We start from the raw sequence: 23,102 nt of genomic DNA on the forward strand, positions 1-23,102 counted from the left end.
GAGAAGAGCTACCTATATTTATATTACATATGAGATCACGTGTAGGCGGAGCGATCGCTATGACAACGCCACTGAGGCGGCCGCTACAGTAATCATCAACAATGAATGTTTCTGTTGAGAGTCCCGGGGGTTGATCGGCTCTTCTACCAGCAGTGCGCTGGTGGTGACTGAGCTCTTTTGCCCCAGTAGTCTACAGGTTATGAGACTGTTTAGTATGAGCTCCACTGTGATCAACATGCATGGGTTCAATCCCAGGATGAACTTAAGAATATAAACCTCAAAATAAATACCCTGGACATTTAACAGTGTCAAGAGACATTCTAGAAGTGTGCTCTAGAAGTGAGCCCTTGAAAGAATGAGCTCTAGAAGTGAGTTCAAAAAAAGAAAGACTGCTGAGAGGAGCCACTAAGAGGAGCCACTGAGAGGAGCCACTGAGAGGAGTACTGTACTCTGTGGTAGCTGGTCCGAGGGGGGGTGTTGGGGGTCCCGGGGGTTGATCGGCCCTTCTACCAGCAGTGCGCTGGTGGTGACTGAGCTCTTTTGCCCCAGTAGCCTACAGTTTCCACGGGTTAGTCACATGATATAATTGTATTAGAAAAAGATACACTCTGAAGAAAACAGGAGAGCAGCAGAGCCAACTCTTCACTCAGCTTTCATTCTTCTTTTCTGTTCTAGCAAATAGTGACACTTACTTGCATCAATGCTCGCTTTTCTTGTGAATAAGTTTAGACAGCAGAATAATAGCGAGTCTAGAACAGGCCATTCTGAACGCCGCTATGACGGTTCCTTCGACGGGGAAACAATATACGACTATTTCGGCAACCTCGTTATCAAGAGCCACAACATCCGAGATGGACACCCTGTCGCCATTAAATTCAAAACCGTGGGCTTTTTCTGGGAATCAGAGGCGGACATGATGGCCTACGCGCACTCTCAGAACCTCTTGGCTCCTGCCGTCTGGGAATGCCGCCAACTCGACAGCCATCGGATCGCCATGATTGCCGACTTTGTGCCAGGCAATCCACTTGACGAGGTCTGGCCGACATTGGATGAACAACAACGCATGTCGATCACAGAACAGCTTGCAGACCATTTAAAACTTTTCAGGTCATGCACCCAGCCGTATATTGGACGTGTCAATCGCCAACCCACCTACAACCCATACGAAGGCATCGAGAGAAAGCTCATGGGGCCATTCAACTCAGAGGCCGATTTCGATCAATGGTGTCTTTCCCGTATAAAGAACCCGTCTGAAAAAAGCAAGTGGAGGAGGAAACTCGCTGAATTACGGAGGAATAGTCAGTCAAAGTTTGTGCTCACACACGGAGACCTCTTTCCACGGAATATACTTGTTAAGGAAGGGAAGATAACAGGTATTGTGGACTGGGAGCGTAGCGGATTTTATCCGGAGTATGTCGAGTACGCACTTGCCGCATGTTTGTATGATTATGGAGGAGAAGAGTGGTGGAAACCCTTACTGATGGAAGCCTTGACTCCTTGCATTCCAGAGCGACTAGAAGTTCAGAGTGTGATATACAAGCGAGGATATTGAAACTCATGTGCATTATGCTAAACTTCAGGCCGCAATGAAATATTGCCTGACTGGATACTTAAATACCCCTCTTCTCAACCCTGCCTTCCCAACTAGGATAATGTGATTATGCCGCAAAAACTTCAGTATGTCCTCAATACTTTCAGCATCATCTCAAACCCTTGAATATGCTCCGCAAACCCTTCATCTTGTTGCATTCAGCATCGGAGATATAGCGCATTGGGCGCTATTTATTCCCAACAGAACGGCTGACCCTACCGGAACCCTTGTGCACATCGGGATAGAAGGCAATGACGCGAAGTCTGGCGGAGGTGAGGCTGAGCTACTTATCAACCAGTTCCAACTCTCGCGCAGCTCTGCAAAGAGTGTTGTGCCTCTTGTAGGCTCACGTGCAACACGCGGGGAAGTTGAGGATGCGGCGAGAGCATGCTTTGAGAGTTTCGATTACAATATCCTTCTCGACAACTGTCAGACTTTCACTATTGATGTCTTGACAGAATTGCAACGAAGATTGCCCTCTCAGATCCAGCAAGCTTCGATCAATCTTATCCGGGAACAATACGGAACAACACCAGTTAAAATCCAGCAATTTCTCGACCGACACAAACAACAACAAAACACTGAAGGACATCAACCTGAGTCTTCAGAGCCACGATTTTCCCTTGATTAATGGCAACACTTCGCCGTCAACGGTCAATGAATGCGCGACCGTCTTTGAATGGCAGCCCGGCAGTGATTTACTATGGTTTGGTGGTGAAGGAACATAAGGGTGTCTTGATGCCGTTTAGTCTGGATATTCCTAAAGATATGATATTAAATATCAAAATCTACATGAGATTAGCTAAATAAATCTGGTTTGTTTTTGCTTGGCTTATACCTCTTCAAAGCTTGAAATGAAAGGCTGGCTGTGCTTCTTGCTCTAATTGTTACAAGAGCCCTGTTTCTTATCTGAAGGCCTGAAATAGGTAAATAATGACCACAGTCAATTTGCAGCATGGTCAAGTGTAAAATGACTATATCAGTTCATGTTTTAACACCTTCAGTTCATTTTGAAAAAGTTAATTATCTACATAGATTAATATAGTAATAGTAATAAACATGATACAATTTAGTAACTCTAGTTATATCTTTTCAACCTTCAAACCTACATGCTGGAAATGGCCTTTTTCACTTCGTTCTCTTGCGCTCACTATATCAAGACATTATTCAATAAATGCATCAGAGCCTTGACCCGGGTCATTCTTATAGAAACACTAGTTTCATTTAATAAAGGCTTTTAGCTTAGCAAAGAACTCTTCAATTGAATTTAAGTTTGATAAATAGAGTGATAGATATATCAATACAATCTCTGCATCAGTACACATTTACTTCAGGCTATGAGACAGTTATATATAGCCTGTATTACCTCAGTAGCTGATTATGAAGTTCAAGTTTAATGGAATAATCAAGGAAATTTCACTGAACTCATTCAAAGTCTGCAAAACAGAGCTTTGAGAAGAATTCTGAGAGTATTCAAATCATCTTCTATTAAAGTAATGAAAATTGAAGCTTCAATTCCTTCTTCTGTTATTAGATTTAAAAAGGTCTGTATAAAGTATGGTCTGAGAGTTATAAAGATGAGCTTAAATCATATAATCAGAGAAAGAGTCTCTTCTTCATTTTCATTGATTAACTCTGAAAATGAACTAGATTGAAATAGATTTCTTGATTGAAATGAAAATAATTCTTCAAAGAAAATATCTTCTCAACTATAACAGACTATACTCACTGATTAAAAATCAATTATCTTCTTTAAATATTGAACAAGTTGATCATGAGAAGATATCTCTCTGAAGAGAAAAGCTTGAATCTCTTATAGACTTATAAATAAGTGAACTATTTAAAGAGAAAAAATATGAACAGCATTTGAAGATTTCTATAATTAATATAGAAGACTCTATTCTGATTTATTCAGATAATTTAAAAAATGAGAATTTGAATAGATTAGATACAAATATTACTTATACTGAAGATAATATCAATTTTATCTCAGATTTCTGAAATTTAGACTGTGAATCTGAAGTCTTTGATACTGAACTATTTATAATAGTGAAAGCTTTCAAACTTATTGAAATAAAATCTTATAAAAGAGAAAATAGTTTGAAAGAGATATGAATATTCAATGATAATCAAGCTGCTTTAAAAAGACTTAGAAATAGTCAGATTTATAATAATTAAATAAATCTTGAACTGATTTTAAACTCTGTTTTGAAAATTCAAAAGAGAAGAATATTAAAGATGATAATTTATCTACACTAAGTTTCTGTTTATATGAATATTCATGATAATGAATTAACTGATTCAGCTGTAAGAAAGAATTCAGAATTGAGCAGATCTTTTCAAAAAATTATGTTCTAGTCTTTTATAAAGAGAAAGATAAAAGAATATTATTTAGATAAGTGAAATAAAAGTTAACAGAAATAAAAGAAGAGTATATATTATTCAAGATTTGAAATAAAACTCAAGTGAAAATCTTGTTTAATTAAATATAAAAAGACAATATTCTCATCTATAATACAGCTGAAACTAGAATATAGCTATTTCAAATCTTATATACAAATATTTGATGATAGATTTGATTCAATAGAATACTTATTCTGCAATGTAAATAAGAATCCTGAGTATATTATAATACACTGTGTATTATACAATAATCTGAGAGTCAGATTGAAAGAGAAGTATAATTTAAATCAATTAAATATGAGATTCTTATTCTCAACTGAGACAGGAATTAAATACTTAATAGACTTTCTATTAGAAACTCAAGCAGCTACAAGAAAATGACTAAATTCAGAAATATTTGAATATGAAGAGAAGGAAATTGATCAGATATAGTCTGTTAAAACAGCTATATACTATCTTTTAATAATTTGTTTTATTATAGTCTCTCTTTACTTTACTTTTTCCTTTCTATTCTTTTCTATTGTGACGGGCTGCGCCCGATCAATTATATAGACTATTTCATTACACTTCACAGATTTCTACTGCTCTGATTCTCGGTCGCTGATTCTCAGCTGAAAATCTATGAAATTTCTATTCTTCCACTCTGAAGCTTCACTGTGTATGAAAACCTCTAGACTTTCACTCTGAAGTTCCTCTGTGTATGTCACTGCATATGTGTGTAAATATTCACTTCAATCACTGATTCTCACACTTTCTCTTTCTTTTCTTCTCTAATATTTTTCACTTTGTTATATAAGACCTATAAATATTATGTTGATCTATTCAGTATAGACCTGTTATACTTGAAAAACATTCATTATCTTCTTATTAAAAACAATTACTCATCAAGATATCTGAATACATAATAATACATAAGAAATAGAGAAACAGTTAAACAGTTAAATAGATACTATATTCTCAGATAGAAGCTTACTTATCAGTCACTCTGATTCTATAACAAGATCTTATGAAGAGAGTAAGATCTTATAAAGAGAATGTCAGTGAAAGATCTGAGAGTTATAACATCACAGATATATAAGATATTTATATAATTACACTTCTTCTGATTTCACAGATATCATATATTTAATAATCAATATAATCATGTCTAACAATAATATGAGAGAACTCTCAAATGTGAGTATAGACATAATATCACAGTGACTCTGAGTAATATTGAAATTACAACAGTAATAGATAGCTGATATACATACAACTCAACAACTTCAATATGAGAAAATTCAACAATTAATTTAATATGAAACTCATACAATTTCAATATTTACAGAATTGAATATAAAAGCACTGAAAGAATACTTAGATGCTTTCACACATTTCAATACTTTCAATCTCACTCTCTACTCATCATGAAGAATGAAAATACTCATGAAACTTAGTATAGATGAAGATATCATAAGTTCACTAATCAATCAAGATTGATATATCAATGAATAATTGAAGAATCACATGAAATAAAAGTTTCATTCATGAATGAAAGCATGTGAACCAGCATTGTAAATATCTGATAATATTATCAAATATCTTGATATTCTGTTCTGAGACACTGTCATGCAACAAAAAGTATTAGATTGATTATAGAGTATCTGACAGAGAAACACTTCTCTTACAATATTTATTCCTAACATTGATATCAAGATCTTAGAAGCAGGTGATCAATCTTGAGAGAATTAAATGAAGATTAGTATACTCAAGAAGATACTAACTTTCAAACTCTTACAGACTCTTATAAGCATAAATAAAGACCTGACTTATGAAGACTTCTGCACACAGCTTCAGATACTGAATGACTGTCTTATCAAGCTCAAGAGTATACAGAACAGTGATAGAAGATATTACACTCACATATCTGTGTTAAGAAATAACTCAGCTACTCATACATCTGCACTGAGAAATAATAACAATGATGCAGATGCTATGAACTGAGTAAACTTGAATATCTATATATAAGCAAGAGTCTTCATTATCTGAACAGGCTTCTGAGTCTCTGAGATCACTTCTGAAGAAGTCATTAATCAATATCAATAAGAAGTGTGTATTAACTGTAATTAATCAGAGTATATTACTTTCAACTGTTGATCAGCCTACATATCTTCTTGCTTAAAGAATGAATCAGCATCTGTTCACATCAACCATGTTATATTAGAGAAGGATTTATAAGATAACTATAAGAATGTCTCAATGAAACAGAGAAAAGATTAACTTCTGTTCAAATTCATAAGCAGAAGCTTGAAGAGATTGAATGATAATAATTTAAAGAGAAAATAACAATGAACATAATTCTTGTATCTACTGTGATAGATAATATGTATAATATAAAAGTCATGATAGACAGCAGTCTATGTCATTATACAATGATTAAATCTTCAATCATAAGATATTATAATCTTCAGTATATTCTCTTATCAAGATCTCAACTCCTCACAGAATTTGATGATTTAAAAGATATTCATACTCATTACATGATGAAACTAAACATAGATGTTAAAGAACATTAATATGAAGATATTCATACATACAAAGTTGATAATTTTGACTATAATCTTATACTAGAACTTGTCTGACTATCTGAACAAGATATATTATTGAATACTTAAAACAGAGGCTTAATATTCTTGAATAATGATAGAATTCACAAAGATGATATTCACAAGACTATGAATTTTACACAGATCTCTGTCAATGCTTAAAAAATACTCTGAAAAAGAAGTTATCATCAAAGTTACTGACAGAGTCACTTATAAAATCACTGATAGAAGAATTATATATCAATTTATTTCATCAGTCTGACTGATACTAAAAAAGCTCTAGAAAAGTTATCTTATACTATAATAACAGATTCTCACACAAAACTCTGTCAATAATATCATAAATATCTAGATGTCTTCTGATAAGATAATATTATAAATATATCTTCTTTACAAGACTCAGAAGTGAATCACAGTATCAAGTTAAAAAAGAAGAATAATAAGAACTCTGAGTCACTGTGAGACTCTCTTTATAATATATCTCAAGATGAACTTCTTCTTCTTCAGAAGACACTCAATAATCTGTTGAATAAGAGATTTATATATATTAGTAACTCTTTCACTGCAGCTTCTATTCTCTTTATAAAGAAGTCAGATGAAGAACTCTGATTCTGTGTGAACTATTGAGATCTGAATAGACTAACAAAGAAAGATTATTATCTCTTATCTCTTATCAATGAAACTCTAGCATATATCAGATAAGCTTATTAGTTTACAAAGCTAGATATTATCACTGCATTTCATAAGATTTATATCACTGAAGAAGATGAATAACTTATAGCATTCTGAACCCATTATAATCTATTTGAATAAGTAGTCACATTGTTTAAACTGACTAATACTCTCAGTACATTTCAGAAGTATATTAACTAAGCACTCTGAGATTTTCTTAATGAGTTTATATCTATATATCTAGATAACATTCTCATCTTCACTGACAAATTCAGAAAAGAATCTCAAGAACACATGTGAAAGATATTACAATGATTATAAGAGACAGAACTATCAATAGATATTAATAAGTATGATTTCAAAGTCAAGAGTATAAAATATCTAGGCTTTATCATAGAAGCTGATAAGAGAATTCAATTGAATTCTGAGAAAGTCTCTACTATTCTCAAGTGAGAGACTTTATATACTGTGAAAGATGTATAAAGCTTCATTGAATTCACAAACTTCTATCAGTAATTTATATAAAACTTCTCAGATATTATGAGATCACTTACAGAACTCACTAAGAAAGACTCAGTATTTCAATGATCAGTGAACACTGAAGCTGTATTGATACAGATAAAGAAGATATTCATTAATATCTCTCTACTGATAATATTCAATTCTGATTATAAGATAGTTGTTAAAGCTGATTTCTCTGACTATATTATAGAAGAAGCTATATTACAATATGATAATAAAGATATCTTACAATTATGCTTCTTTTGTGAAAGATGTAAAGCTTGTGTGATTGAAAGATTACTAGCTTATGAAAAGTTATATGATGAAAGAATTAGTAAGCCAGATCATGTGACATGACATCCTCACTCATCAGAATAACTATACATGATGCTATATATAAAATTCACCTTTAAATCAAGTACAGGTATAAAAAATAACTGGACAATGTATAGTAATGAAAAACCAGTCATAATATACATCATTTTTTTATCCCTCTATCTCCCTATCTTCTTTATATTCTCTTTTCAACATGTATATTTTAAATGATTGACCTCTTTAACACAGGCCTTGTAATAATACTTCCATTCTATGAAAGCTTTGGTGTGTGTGAGGTTTTCAGGATCAGAAGTGCAGTGATCTCAGAATCGATGAGTAGGTCTTCAAGACTGTTTCTCACTGAAGCTTCTCTCACTGTAGTGATATTCCTTGTAGATGTTGAAGAGTCATCAGATTCAACTGTGGATTCTGAGAAGTTCAGTGTATTCTGTACTAAAAGAGTAGATATTCTCGCAGAGATATCATAGTCAATCCATCAATTATTAGTGAGTACAAGAAATAATGGACACTCAGGTTGAATTTCCTCATCAATGAACAGATTATCAATTGATGAATCAGGAATCACTGCAGTCTCTTGACAGGCCGCAGTGGGTAGGCCTGGTGTCGCCGAAGGAATCGCCGCAGCCGCTTTACAGGCCGCATTGAGTAGAACCTTCAGGTTGTTCATTGTCAGTATTGATAAATTGACAAGATGAAGGTCCTCCTGGAAGATAACATTCTTTGATATGTATAAACGCCGGTTGAAGGGATTCTTGTGAGGTTTCATGAAACAGGCTGGCACATTGATAACCTCTGCAAGGTTTGTCATCTGATAGGTCTCTGATTCATCTGTAATAAATAGTTGAGTTCTATTCTCACTATTCTTTTCCTTCTTTTCTTTGAATTTCTTTATTCTTGCAGTGTTGTAGATTCTTCAATTATCTGAAGTACTGTCTGAATTGATCAATCAACAGATGCCAAAGTGAGATCTCTTACATTCAGAACATGTAGATAAATTTCCTGATCTCTGATGATTTCAGAAGCCCTCTTGTGAACTATCACAACCATGTTCATTACAGCCTCCACAGGCTGAATTCAATGTATTATTATTAATAGTTGTTGTGGCTGTTGTAGCTCTTGTAGCTGTTGTAGCTGTTATAGCTGAGTTGACTACAGAATCTGTATTCTGCAGATTCTTTTTATCTTTTGAAGAATCAAGCTGTGAGTGAATTTTCTTCATGAGAAGATCAACATTCAATATCACAGCTGTGGATTTGAAATTCTGTATCTTCTCTATCTTCTTCTGAACATAATTCCTTCAATTGTTCAGTAGAACTGAGTAGAAGACATCAAATATTCATGCATCTGAGAGAGAAGCATTCATCATCTTCAATTTTATAATGATGAATCAGAACTTATCAAAGAATGTGTGTAGATTGATGATCTGTGTATCATCAAGTAACATAAATTTCAGAACTGTCTCATAGTATAACTGTGTTTTTGAGACAGAGTATTCCTGTTCAATTGCATTTCATAGAGTATAAGTGATCTGATTTTCATCATATTTAGAGAAATGTGATCTGACACCTGCACTTAAGAAGTTTGAGATGAATGTGTAGAGTCACTGATTTCTGATGTCTCAGAATGATGCTCATTTCTTATCTCTTTATAGAGGATTTCAAGTCTGTCATTTCTCTATCATATATCAACACTGTGTATCAACTAGTTTCACTTTCATAAAGATGCTTCATATGATGTAATTAAATGTATCAGTTAGACTGTTTAATCTCACAGTATTCTTGACATCTTTCTTGAATTGAGAGATTGCCTTGTCAACACAGCTATCTGATTTATAAAGGTTGAATTCCAATCTTTTATCAAGATTAGAATTTCATGTGACTGTACAGACTGTTGAGATGATAACAGAATGATTATTGACATTCTGTAATCAATCTGTGAAGATTGAGAATCTCTTTTGATGAAGTTTTTTCAGTTATAGTTCAAGTTCTAAAACTCTATGTCTCTTCTTCTTCATCTTAAATGTCATCTTGAGATGTTTCATCTGTTGGTCTCATATTGCCTCGCCTGAACAGTTAACTTCATGAGAATCAGTATCAAGCTGTTGAGTAGATCGGGGGGCCGGCCTGACTGTGTCAGAAGCTGTATTCAAACCAGCTTCAAATTGAGAGAGTGTTTCAGAGCATTCATCAATAAAGCTTTCAAAGACTTCAGAAGAATGTTCACTGACAGAGTATAAGTGTGAAGAATTATCATTATCAACTGCAACTAATTCAGTGAGAAGAACATGAGATTGTGAATGTGTATGTGAGTGAGATTGTGATGAATCTGTCATCTTGATATTCATTTGTTGAATTCTTGTTAATATCATTCTCTTTTTCTTGCTTTTTTGCAATGTGGTGCATTTTCTACAAGCCTCTTTTTTAAGTGAGCAGTAGTATTATTGATCAACAAGATCTCAATACTGATAGAATAAGATCATTTTAACTTCTAATAAGTGTATCAAATGAAGCAGTAGTTAAATAATAATTATATTAACAAGGAATCCCGAATTGACAGTGATTTTATGCAAAACAGGTCTCATAACCTGTGAAAGGTGTAAAGCTTGTGTCATTGAAAGGTTGCTAGCTTGTGGAAAGTTATATGATGAAAGGATTAGTAAGCCAGATGACGTGACCTGACATCTTTATATCTAAGAAACTGAGTCTCATCAAATGCAACTATCAGATCTATAATAAGAAACTTCTTATAATTATATACTGTCTAAAAGAATGAGACTCTAAACTCTGAAGCATCTTCAAATTTGAGATAATCACAGATTATAAGAATCTCAAGCACTTTATAACTACTTATAAACTCACTGAATAATAGATGTAATGATCTGAGTTCTTAAGCTGCTTTCATTTTACAATACACTATCATTCTGACAGACAGAACTCAATGATAGATGCTCTCTCATAATGAGAGCAAGATATATCAGCTGATATAATAGATACTTGCTGAATGAATCAAGAGCAATGACTCTTGAATCTGAAGATACTAGTTAATCAAGATGAAACAGCTTATGACACTATACATGCTTCTTCAATTTCAACTGCTACTAATATCTCAACTTCTCTTAAATCTATAGTAGATGAACTATGACATACAGTAACTCAAACTAATGAACTTCTTTAAATACTTATCAAAACAGTATAATAAGAAGCACTCTGATTTGTCTCAGAACTATATATAGAAACTGATATCTCAGAATATTCAATCAATAATAATATCACTCTATGATTTTATAAATAACACTGAGTCTCTCTCTCTGAACTCTTACACATCTGAATAATATAAGAGATGCATGACTCTCATATAACTGGTTAATCAGGTTATGAATAACTGTATTAAATAGTCTTTTAAGAGTTCTACTGATCTGAGATATTAAACAGTATCAGATGTTTCATTCAAAACTGTAATCATTGATTCTCTATCATCTTATGAAAGAACTGTAGAAAAGATCTGCTGAAATCACTTAATATTTCTGACAGTATCTGATGAGATGTGATAATTAACTTCATTATTAATCTCTCTAAGAGTAAGAATTATAGAAACATTCTGATTATCATGAATTAATTAAGTAAGAATATATTATTTAAATCTTGTAATAAGATGAATACTGAATAAGTTACTGAAGCTTTTCTAAGAAGTCTGTTCTATTAGATATATAAATTATCAAGATCTATAGTATCAGATCAGAGCTGTCAATTCATAAGCACTGTCTGAACAAGAATCTGTCAAGTTCTTAAGATTATATACTATTTGTTAACTGTCTATCACTCTGAGATCAATAATATATCAGAATAGATAATTCAGACTGTAAAGAATTATCTTTATAAGTTCTGTAATTACTTATATGCGGCGGGCTGCGCCCGATCAATCATATAGACTATTTCATTACACTTCACAGATTCCAATCACTTCATTCTCAAACACATACACTCCGATTCTCAGCCATTCTCAATTGCCGATCCTCAGCCGCTACAAACGCGTGTATATTCTTCCGCCCCGAAGCTCCACCGCGTATGCCATCACATACATGTATAAATATCCATCTTGATCACTGATTCTCACACTTTCTCTTTCTTTTCTTCTCTAACATTTTTATCTTTGTTAAATAAGACCTATCAATATAATACTGATCTATTCAGTGTAGGCCTCTTACACTATAAAAACATTCATTGTCTTCTTATTAGAAAATGATTATTCACATATCATCTTCTCATTAGAAATAATTACTCACTGAGAGATATCTGAACATGTAATGATATGTAAAAAAGAGAAACACAGTTAAGCAGACACTGAGTTCTCAGATAGTTCTTAGATAGAAGCTTGCTCATCAGTCACTCTGACCTTACAACAAGATCTTATGAAGAGAGTAAGATTTTACAAGAGAATGTCAGTAAAAGATCTGAGAGTTCTGACACTCAGACATATGAGAATATAATTACACTTCTTCAGATTTCACAGATATCATACATCTGACAATCAATATAATCATGTTCAATGATAATATGAAATCCTTGAACATGAGTATAGATATGATGTCACAGTGGCTCTGAGCAATGTTGAAATTACAATAATAATAAATAGCTGATATGTATGCAACTTAACAACTTCAATATGAAGAGATTCAACAATTAACTCACACAATTTCAACATCTACAGAACTGAATACAAAAGCACTGAAAGAATACTTAGATACTCTTATATATTTCAATACTTTCAATCTCACTCTCTACTCATCATGAAGGATGGAAATGCTTGTGAAACTAAGTATAGATGAAGATTTCATCAGTTCATTAATCAATCAAGATTAATATATCAATGAACAATTGAAAGATCATGTGAAATAGAAGTTTCATTCATGAATAAAAGCATGTGAATCAGCATTGCAAATACCTGATAATATTATAAGATATCTTGATGTTCTATTCTGAGACATGATCATGTAACAGAAAGTGTTAGATTGATTACAGAGTGCTTGACAGAGAAACACTTCTCTTACAACATTCATCTCTGATTTCAACACCAAGATTCTAGAAGCAGGTGATCAATCTTGAGAGAATTGCATGAAGATTAGCATGCTCAAGAAGACATTGACTTTCAAACTCTTACAGGCTCTTGTAAGTGTAGATAAAGACTAGACTTATAAAGGCTTCTGCACACAGCTTCAGACATTGAATGATTATCTTATCAAGCTCAAGAGTATACAGAACAGTGATAGAAGACATTACATCTCAGTCACTTATACACCTGCACTGAAGAACAACAATGATGCAGATGTCATGAACTGAATAGATTCAAATGTCTATATACAAGCAAGAGTTTTCACTGTTTGAACAGGCTTCTGAGTTTCTGAAATCACTTCTGAAGAAGTTGCTGATCAATATTAATATGAAGTGTGTATTAACTGTAACTGATCAGAACACATTGCTTTCAACTACTGATTAATCTATATATCTTCACACTTGAGAGAAAGATCAGTGCCTGTCTGTGTCAATCACATTGCAGTGAAGAAAGATTCAGAAGATAACTATCAGAATGTCTCAGTGAAACAGAGAAAAGATTAGCTTCTGTTTAAATTCATAAACAGAAGCTTGAAGAGATTGAACAATAACAATTTGAAGAGAAGATGACAATGAATGCAATTCTTGTATCTACTGTATTGATAACATGTATAATATGAAAGCTATGATAGACAGTGATTCATGTCACTATGCAATGATAAAATCTTCAGTTATAAGACATCATAATCTTCAGTGTATTCTTTTATTAAAACCCTGACTTCTCACAGAATTTGATGATTCAAAGAACATTTGTACCTGTTATATAATGAAGCTGATCATAGATGTGAAAGAACATCAATGTGAAGATGTCTACATATATGAAGTTGATAATCTTGATTACAATCTTATGTTAGCACTTGTCTGACTATCTGAACAAGGCATCTTATTAGACACTTGAAACAGAAGCTTGATATTCCCTAATAATAATAGAGTTCATGAAGATGATATTTACAAGATCATGAACCTGACACAGATCTCTGTCAATACATATAAAATACTCTGAAAAAGAAGTCATCATCAAAATCACTGACAGTAGAACTATATATCAATCTATTTCATTAGTCTGACTAATATCAAAAAGACTCTAGAAAAGTTATTCTGTGTTATAATAACAGATTCTTATACAAAACTCTCTTAATAATATCATGAATATCTAGATATCTTCTGATAAGATAATATTATGAATATATCTCTCTTATAAGATTCTGAAGTGAATCATAGTATCAAGTTAGAGAAAAAGAATGATAAGAACTCTGAATCATCATGAGATTCTCTTTATAACATGTTTCAAGATGAACTTCTTCTTCTTTGAAAGACACTTAATGATCTGTTAAATAAAGAATTCATATATATTAACAACTCTTTCACTGCAGCTTCTATTCTCTTTGCAAAGAAATCAGATAAAGAACTTCAATTCTGTGTGAACTACTGAGATCTGAACAGATTGACAAAGAAAGATTGATATCTCTTATCTCTTATCAATAAAACTCTAGCACAGATCAGACAAGCTCAATAATTTATAAAACTAGATATTATCACTGTGTTTCATAAGATTTATATCACTGAAGAAGATGAATAACTTACAGTATTTCAAACATATTATGATCTCTTTGAATGAATAGTCACACTCTTTGAACTGACTAACATTCTCAGTACATTTCAGAAGTATATTAACTGAGTACTCTGAGATTTCCTTAATGAGTTTGTATCTGCTTATCTAGATAATATTCTCATCTTCATCAATGAATTCAGAAAAGAATATCAAGAATATGTATAAAAGATATTACAACAGCTACAAGAAGCAGAACTACTGATAGATATTGATAAGTGTGATTTTGAAGTTAAGAGTATCAAGTATCTGAGTTTTATTATAGAAGCTGATAAGAGAATTTGAATGAATTCTGAGAAAGTCTTCATCATTCTTGAATGAGAAGCTTCATATACTGTGAAAGATGTATAAAGCTTCATCAGATTTACTAACTTCTATCAGTAATTTATATAAAACTTCTCAGATATCATAAGATCACTTACAGATCTCACTAAGAAAGACTCAGTATTTCAATGATCAGTGAACACTGAAGCAGTATTTATATAGATAAAGAAGATATTTATTAATATCTCTCTGCTGATAATATTTAATTCTGATTATAAGATAGTTATTGAAGCTGATTTCTCTGACTATATAATAGAAGAAGTGATATTGCAATATAATAATAAAAGTATTCTATAATTATATATCTTCATATCTAAGAAACTTAGTTCTGCTGAATCCAATTATAAGATCTATAATAAGAAACTTCTCACAATTATATACTATTTAGAAGAATGAGACTCTGAACTCTGAAGTGTCTCTGAATTTGAGATAGTTATAGATTATAAGAATCTTAAATACTTTATAACTATCTGTAAACTTACTGAATGATAGATATAATAATCTGAGTTTCTAAGTCACTTTCATTTTATAATACACTATTATTCTGGCAGTCAGAACTCAATGACAGATGCTCTCTCATAATAAGAGTAAGATATATCATTTAATATAATAGATACTCACTGAATAAACTGAGAGTACTGACTCTTGAATCTGAAGATACTAGTTTATCAAGATAAAACAGCTCATGACATCATACATGCTTCTCTGATTAGAACTGATATTGATATCTTCACTTTCTCTACACTGAATGAACTGTGATATACAGCAGCTCAGGCTGATGAACTTCTTCAGATTCTTACTGAAGCAGTACATCAAGTAGCACTCTGATTTCTTTCAGAACTATGTATAAGAATCAATATCTCAGAATATTCAATTGATAATAATAACACTCTATGATTTTATAAATGATGCTGAGTCTCTCACTCTGAACTCTTATACACTCAGATAATGTAAGAGATGCATAATTTATATATAATCAGTTATTCAGACTGTGAATAACTGTATAGAATAGTCTTCTGAGAATTCTACTAGTCTGAGATATTAAACAGTATCAGATACTTTATCTGAAACTGTAATCACTGTTCTTCTATTATCTTATGAAAGAATCATAGAAAAGATCTACTGAAATCACTTAATATCTCTGATAGAATCTGATAAGATGTAGTAATTGACTTCACTATTAATCTATCTAAAAGTAAGAATTATAGAAATATTCTGATCATTGTTAACTGAGTAAGTAAGAGTGTAATATTAAAATCTTATAACAAGATAAACACTGAACAAGTTACTGAAGTCTTCTTACAGAGTTTATTCTATCAGATGTATAAATTACTGAGATTGATAGTATTGAATTAAGACTGTCAATTCATGAGCACTCTCTGAATAAGAATCTGTTAAGTTCTCAAGATTATATATCATCTGTTAACTGTCTATCACTTCAAGACTGATGATGCATTAGAACAGATAATTCAGACTGTAAAGAATTATCTCTGCAAGTTCTGCAATTACTTATAAGATAATTGACATGATCTGCTTCTACACACAGAGGTCACTATTAATGAATGAGATGCTGTTTCAACAGATATAAGTCTGTTCTTTCTTACACACAGTTATTACATGAAAGTGTTGAATCTTCTAGAGATCACACAGTTCATACTGAATCTCTGCAGTCTGATTCAGATTGCTGATAATATAGTAATGAAGCTCTGAAATATCTGTGATTGAACAGAGATCTTCATAGTAACTGTGAAACAAGATTAAGAGAATTAAATCATTGTTTATCAAGATCTTGTAGAACAATATAAGATAGAAGATCTGATATAATTGAATCTTGAAAATATATGAATCACATATTCATCTTATACACTAGATTATCATTATATCAGATATAGAGTGATAGAAGTTCTAGATAGCTACAACTACTGTCTTAACACATTATTAGAGATTTATAATGTATTTCATACAAGCTTGCTCTGCTATACTATCACTGATTCATTCTCTTCTCAGCTGACTTTCAACTGACAGTTATCAGATATTATAGAAGAAGATAATGAGCTTGAGTGAGAGATTGAGAATATTCTCAATAAGAGATCTCACAGCTGCAGTCAGTAATATTTTATGAAATGAGTCAGCTATGATTAACTGACCTGAACTCTGAGTTCTGCATTATCTGAAATAGCAGTCTTTGACTGATGAGAACTGCTTCTGAAAAGAGAGGACTAATGTAGCAGGCTGTGCCTGATCAATTATATAGACTATTCTGTTACACTTCACAGATTTCAATCACTTCATTCTTGAATATATATGCTCTGATTCTCAGTCATTCTCAATCACTGATTCTCAGCTGCTATGAACACATGTATATTCTTCCACCCCGAAGCTCCACCGCGTACACCATCACATACACATATAAATATTCACCTTAATCACTGATTCTCACACTTTCTCTTTCTTTTCTTCTCTAACATTTTTATCTTTGTTAAATAAGATCTATTAATATAATACTGATCTATTCGGCGTAGGCCTCTTATATTATAAGATGATTGATATAGTCTTCTTTTACACACTGAAGTTACTATCAATGACTGAGATACTGTTTCAACAGATATAAGTCTGTTCTTTCTTATATATGAATATCATATGAAAGTACTGAATCTTCTAGAGATCACACATTTCACATTAAACTCTCACAGTTCAATTCAGATCACTGATAATATAGTAATAAAACTTCAAAATATCTGTGATTAAGTAGAAGTCTTCATAATAAGTATTAAACACAATTAAGAAAATTGAATTATATTTATCAAGATCTTACTAAGCAATATAAGATAGAAGATCTGATATAATTGAATCTTAAGAATATATAGATCACATACTCATCTCACACACTGAATTATCATTATATAAAGTATAAAGTGATAGAAGTTCTAGATAGCTATAACTATTATCTTAATATATCATCAGAGATTCATAATATCTTTAATACAAGCTTGCTTCACTATACTATTATCAATTCATTCTCTTCTCAACTGTCTTCTGACTGACAGCTGTCAGAAATCATAGAAGAAGATAACAAACTTGAATAGAAGATTAAAGTTATTCTTGATAAGAGATTTCACAGCTGTAGCTGACAATATCTTATAAAATGAGTCAGCTATAATCATCTGACCTGAACTCTGAGTTCTGTATTATTCAAGATTACAGTTCTTAACTGATAAGAGCTACATATAATCAATGAAGAGAGAGAAGCTAATATGTAGACTAGCTGCCTGAACCATGAATTTCATATTTGATTTCATTTGATCTGATTCCATACATTTCTTGGCGTGAATCCCGCTGGGACTGGCTATCAAAATGTGATTCAAAGGTTGCTTGAGCCAGTGTACGATTACAGGCGTACGCCGGCTTCTTATATACTGTACGCTAAATTAATTGGTGGCTGCTATGGCCTCTTTACATTTGTAAGCAAGTTTGGAAGCGGCCGCGTTATTATCCAGTGATTGTACATTCTTTCAAATCACATCCTCTCTCACCAGATTTGGTCACACTCACATGACCATGATGTACACCCTAGCTTCATGCGGATTAGCGCGTCACTAGTGTTCATGATTGTGTCATCTATCTCTGATTCGGCTAGTGTTCTGTGTACACTCTTACAAAGAAACTTTCACTATATTACATCACTCATTCACTAACTTTTCTCATTCTTCAATCATCTTCTTCATTATCATCATCATTGAATGCTATCATCTTATTCAAGATTTCTATCTCTTCTTCTGTTCAACACTTTCTATCTGTTTATCTATCACATTGTATATGTTTCTGGCAATAGCCCTCTGTTTTCATAACAAGTGTTATTATAGTGCTCATATCAGGCAGTTCATTAGTAGTAAGTATAACACATTGTGAAATATGACTGGGACTTGTTTATCTTCTAATGATTGTCAGAATGTACTATTATAAATGACACATCTTCTTCATCTCTCTGTATATCTCTAACTCTCTTTTTTTTTCCAGCAGGCATCTGATCATGTTTTTCTGATTATGTTTCCTGATCATTTTGCATAGCTGCAGATGCTGATATATTTGTTTTGATTCATATAGAATCTTCACATGTTGACAGATCTGTATTCACTGATGATTATAATCTCAATATTGAATTATTAATCAAGAACTTGAAGAATGTGATAATGAAGAAATTGCCTGTGTCATGTATGACTGAGTCTTTCATGTCTCTCTCTGCTTCTTCTGCTGCTTTCTTCTCTGCTGCTCCCTCTCAATCTTCTACACTTGCTCCTGTGTCTGGTTCTCCCGCTCCTGCTACCTCTGTTTTCATGATTCTCACTTCTACTACTTCTGGTTTTACTGTCTCTGCTTTCATTACCAGCTCTCCCTGTTTCAAGAAGATATTGTGTAGACTTAATAAATCACATTTCTCAGCATATATACTCTCACTCTTCTTACTAACTCTCAGAACAATTTATTATATGAAGACTGTATATAACACAACTATCTGAAGCTCAGTTACAGATGCTGATTATTATATTTATTTTAAATATTCATAATAAAACAATTATCTATTCATATCAGAGAATCACTTTCTCTCTTAACAGTATCAAGATTGTAAGTCTTTTTCTTTTTCATCTTTTCTTTCTAACACTGATTTTTCTGTTTTTAGAGGAAATTGTTATGGATTTTACTGTGTATGAAGTCATGATATTCACAGATATCAAGAAACTTTTCACAATTATTAAATTCAATATTATGAGTATATTCACTCTGATGAATTTCTTTGAGATGATAGATCTGTATCAGTCTATTCTCTGACATCTGTCATCTGACTTCATGATGCAGGTGAAAGATATCTGTGTTTTCAGGAATAGAAATGCGGATGTTGTACTTTTTTACACTCACAGGTGTGAGGCTTGTACACCTTGTCTGAGATGTCATTGTGGGAATAGGCTGTTCGCACACTGTGTTCTGTTTCCTGCATTTCTCTGTGTCTCTCTCTCTCTTCCTGAGGAGTCTCATGCATGTTGTAATTGTGTGTACAATTTCAAGATCAGTAAGTGTTCATTCAGTAATTATTATCTCTGCTTTTTGCAGTTTCATATACTAATAATAGTTCTTAGTTGCTTCAGTATCTGATGTCATTCTAATTGAAGATGATAATACTGCTGAGACTACCTTCTTCTGCTCTCAAGCTTCTCTCAGTGCTTTCTCTCTCTCTTCTGTAGAGAAGATTGTGTATATATCAGATTATAAGCATTCAGCTCTGATTGACTCTCACTGTTATTCATTCAGTTCTGTGTCTCCTTCTTCTTTCATTTTTTCTGTCTTCATTCTCTCTGCTCTGACTTCTGGTTCTGCAGGTCTCATGCTCTTCTTCAATTTTTCTACACACATGTGTACACATTTCTATATTAGCATTCCAGTCAATCTTGTGATAAATGATATTAATATTGTATACAGAGTGATAGAGAAATCAGAGATATATATGATGTTATTATAAGAGCAGTTTGTGACTCTTGAATTCCTTGCAGATCTTAAGTTTTGAGAATTCCTTTGTTTTTGATGTTTTTCAGATGATGTGGTATTGGAAATAGATTAAATGTGTGACATATGAAAATAAATGAGATGTGTATAATAATATTTATCTTTTACAGTCAACTTTTATAGTTGATGATCAATTCATTTCTCTTTTCTTACACTTTTTCTTTATCTGCTAGTCACTACTCTTACATGACCTCTATATAATACAGTATTCAGTGACTAGGTTCAGCAGCTTTCATCTTTTGTGATTCTGTCTTATATATTATACTGTCTCTCTTCACTCACTCAGATTACTACAGTAAACAGCTTATTGAAATTAATCTCATCTGATCTCTGAGTGTTCTCAGAGATTGAGATGACTTGATCTCACATGTCTGCAGATGTTTCAGATGATTCATTCTCTGTTATCTCTGTGATTGAACTGATATAAACAGTTGAATTCAACTCTGAATCTCTTTTTCTTCTGTGATCTGACTCATGTACAAGTCTGTCACTTTGAGACTGCTCTTTACTGTGTTGTATCTGCTATCTGCAGTGTGTTATTATACAATCAGCTACAGTCTCATCACTTATTAAAGTGTGATATTCACCTGATTTCTTCATTTCTTCTCATTCTTTTCTTATAATTGTGAAAAGATCAGAATAAGTGACATTATCTGATTCATAAGTGTCTATGATTTCTCTTACTTTATAAGACTTTTCAATTATAAGTCTCTTCTTTTTCAACACTGATAATAGTGCTGTGAATAATCATAATCTGCTCAGATCTTGCATCTTTACTTTCATAAGTTATGAATTATTTATAAAGTTGTGTAAGATCTGTCTCTCTGATTCTTTCAATGTGTATGTTCTCAGAGAATGTGATTTAAGTATTTTATATAACTTAAATCATCTAGATTGAAACTTCTCAGAACTCTCATTGTATATGAGAACTCATATTCTTATCTTAAGACTTGATTTCTTAACTAGTGAGTCTTGTATTCTTTTCAATTGAATTGCTTGATTCAGAAGTAACTCATTAGCTTTTGCATGTGTGTGGCTAATCTCTTTCAATCTTGGTTCTGTGTCTGTGACTGTTGCATCTGCAACTGTTACTGCTGTGTCTGTAACTGCTGTTTCTGCTGTGTCTGTGACTGTTGTGTCTGCAACTGCTGTTCTCTCTTCCACCTTTTCTGAAGCATTCTCCGGGATGTGTGAATGCAATTCATACAACAGGTAGAATGATAAACACTTGAAGACTGCATGCTACTGAATTCACATGGCTAATAGTATCTGACTGAGATATTCATCTCATAATCTTGTAGACTTACTCACTAGATATTTCATCAGCATGTTACTCAAGATTTCATTCAAGTGTTTCATCTTTCTGTTTATTCATAGATGATATGATGTTGTTCTACAATGTCTTGTCTGTAACTAGCTCATGAAATGCTTCACTGCTTCTTCTACAAGATTTGCACTATTATCAGTTAGAATCTCACACAGCATTTCATAGTTAATATAGATCTCATTATATAGAAACTTCATCATCATCTTCTCTATTGTCTCTGAAACTGCTTTTGTGACTGGCCAGCCAGTAGTGTAATCAATAGCAGTGATTATTCATTGATTTTCATTTGATATTCACTGTAATATGTCTATGAGGTTCATCTCTCATCATTTGAATAATTGTATTATACACTTTATCTGATGTTGCACTTTCTTGTATTCTAATCCTTTCTTAGATTCTTTCACAACCTGGCAATTCGGGCACTTGTAAGTATACATCTGAATGTCCTCAGCCATGCTTGATCAGTATACTCTTGATTTAAGTACACTTATGAGTTCAGGGCTTTCTAAGTGACTGAATTCCTTGTGCATGTAAGTCATCAAGTCATGTCTAAATGAATATTCTAGATAGAGAGCTTCTACATATTCTAGATCATGGTAAAGCACAACATCATTTTTCAATTTTCTCAGCTTGAAGTTCAGAAGCATCTCTTCTACTACTTTCACAAGATGTTTATTATCTGACATCTTGTCATTTTTTAAGTAAGAGATTATTGCATTCACTCATTCTGATTTCTTGCATCTTCTCAGTGTGTTTAACATGAACTTTTCTTATATATGATTCACAGAATTCTCACTCATGAAATCAGGTCTGTAACTGATTGTATCAGATATTATAGTATCTGATTTCTTTCAGTATTTGATATGAAGATTATATGCTTAGAACTCTGAGATTTAATATACTAAGTATTTGAAAGGTTTTATTGTTGATTGTAGATAGATAAGACTTTCATGATCTGTGATCACTGTTGTTGTATATCTGTTGTTGATATATCTATTCTATAATGCCAGTGTGTGCTTAATCACTAGTAATTTCTTTTCATACACTGAGTAATTGAGCTCAGTGTCTGATAGTTTTCTATCATCATATG

General features: G+C 32.5%; 2 protein-coding genes across 2 annotated transcripts; one reads left to right on the top strand and one right to left on the bottom strand.

Annotated features, from left to right (window-relative positions):
- Positions 1-700: 700 nt before the first annotated feature.
- On the top strand, positions 701-2,222 carry BDBG_16630 (uncharacterized protein; the record flags this gene model as incomplete). The annotated part of the gene is made up of 2 exons (XM_002626424.2): positions 701-1,526; positions 1,699-2,222. The coding sequence occupies 2 exons, from the start codon at positions 701-703 to the stop codon at positions 2,220-2,222; spliced, it is 1,350 nt and encodes a 449-aa protein (XP_002626470.2).
- Positions 2,223-8,338: 6,116 nt separating this feature from the next.
- BDBG_16631 (uncharacterized protein) lies at positions 8,339-8,755 on the bottom strand (the record flags this gene model as incomplete). The annotated part of the gene is made up of 2 exons (XM_031724545.1): positions 8,339-8,515; positions 8,582-8,755. The coding sequence occupies 2 exons, from the start codon at positions 8,753-8,755 to the stop codon at positions 8,339-8,341; spliced, it is 351 nt and encodes a 116-aa protein (XP_031577224.1).
- Positions 8,756-23,102: the final 14,347 nt, after the last annotated feature.

The sequence above is a fragment of the Blastomyces gilchristii genome (genome assembly GCF_000003855.2).
Source record: "Blastomyces gilchristii SLH14081 genomic scaffold supercont1.4, whole genome shotgun sequence".
Classification (NCBI taxonomy): Eukaryota; Fungi; Ascomycota; class Eurotiomycetes; order Onygenales; family Ajellomycetaceae; genus Blastomyces; species Blastomyces gilchristii.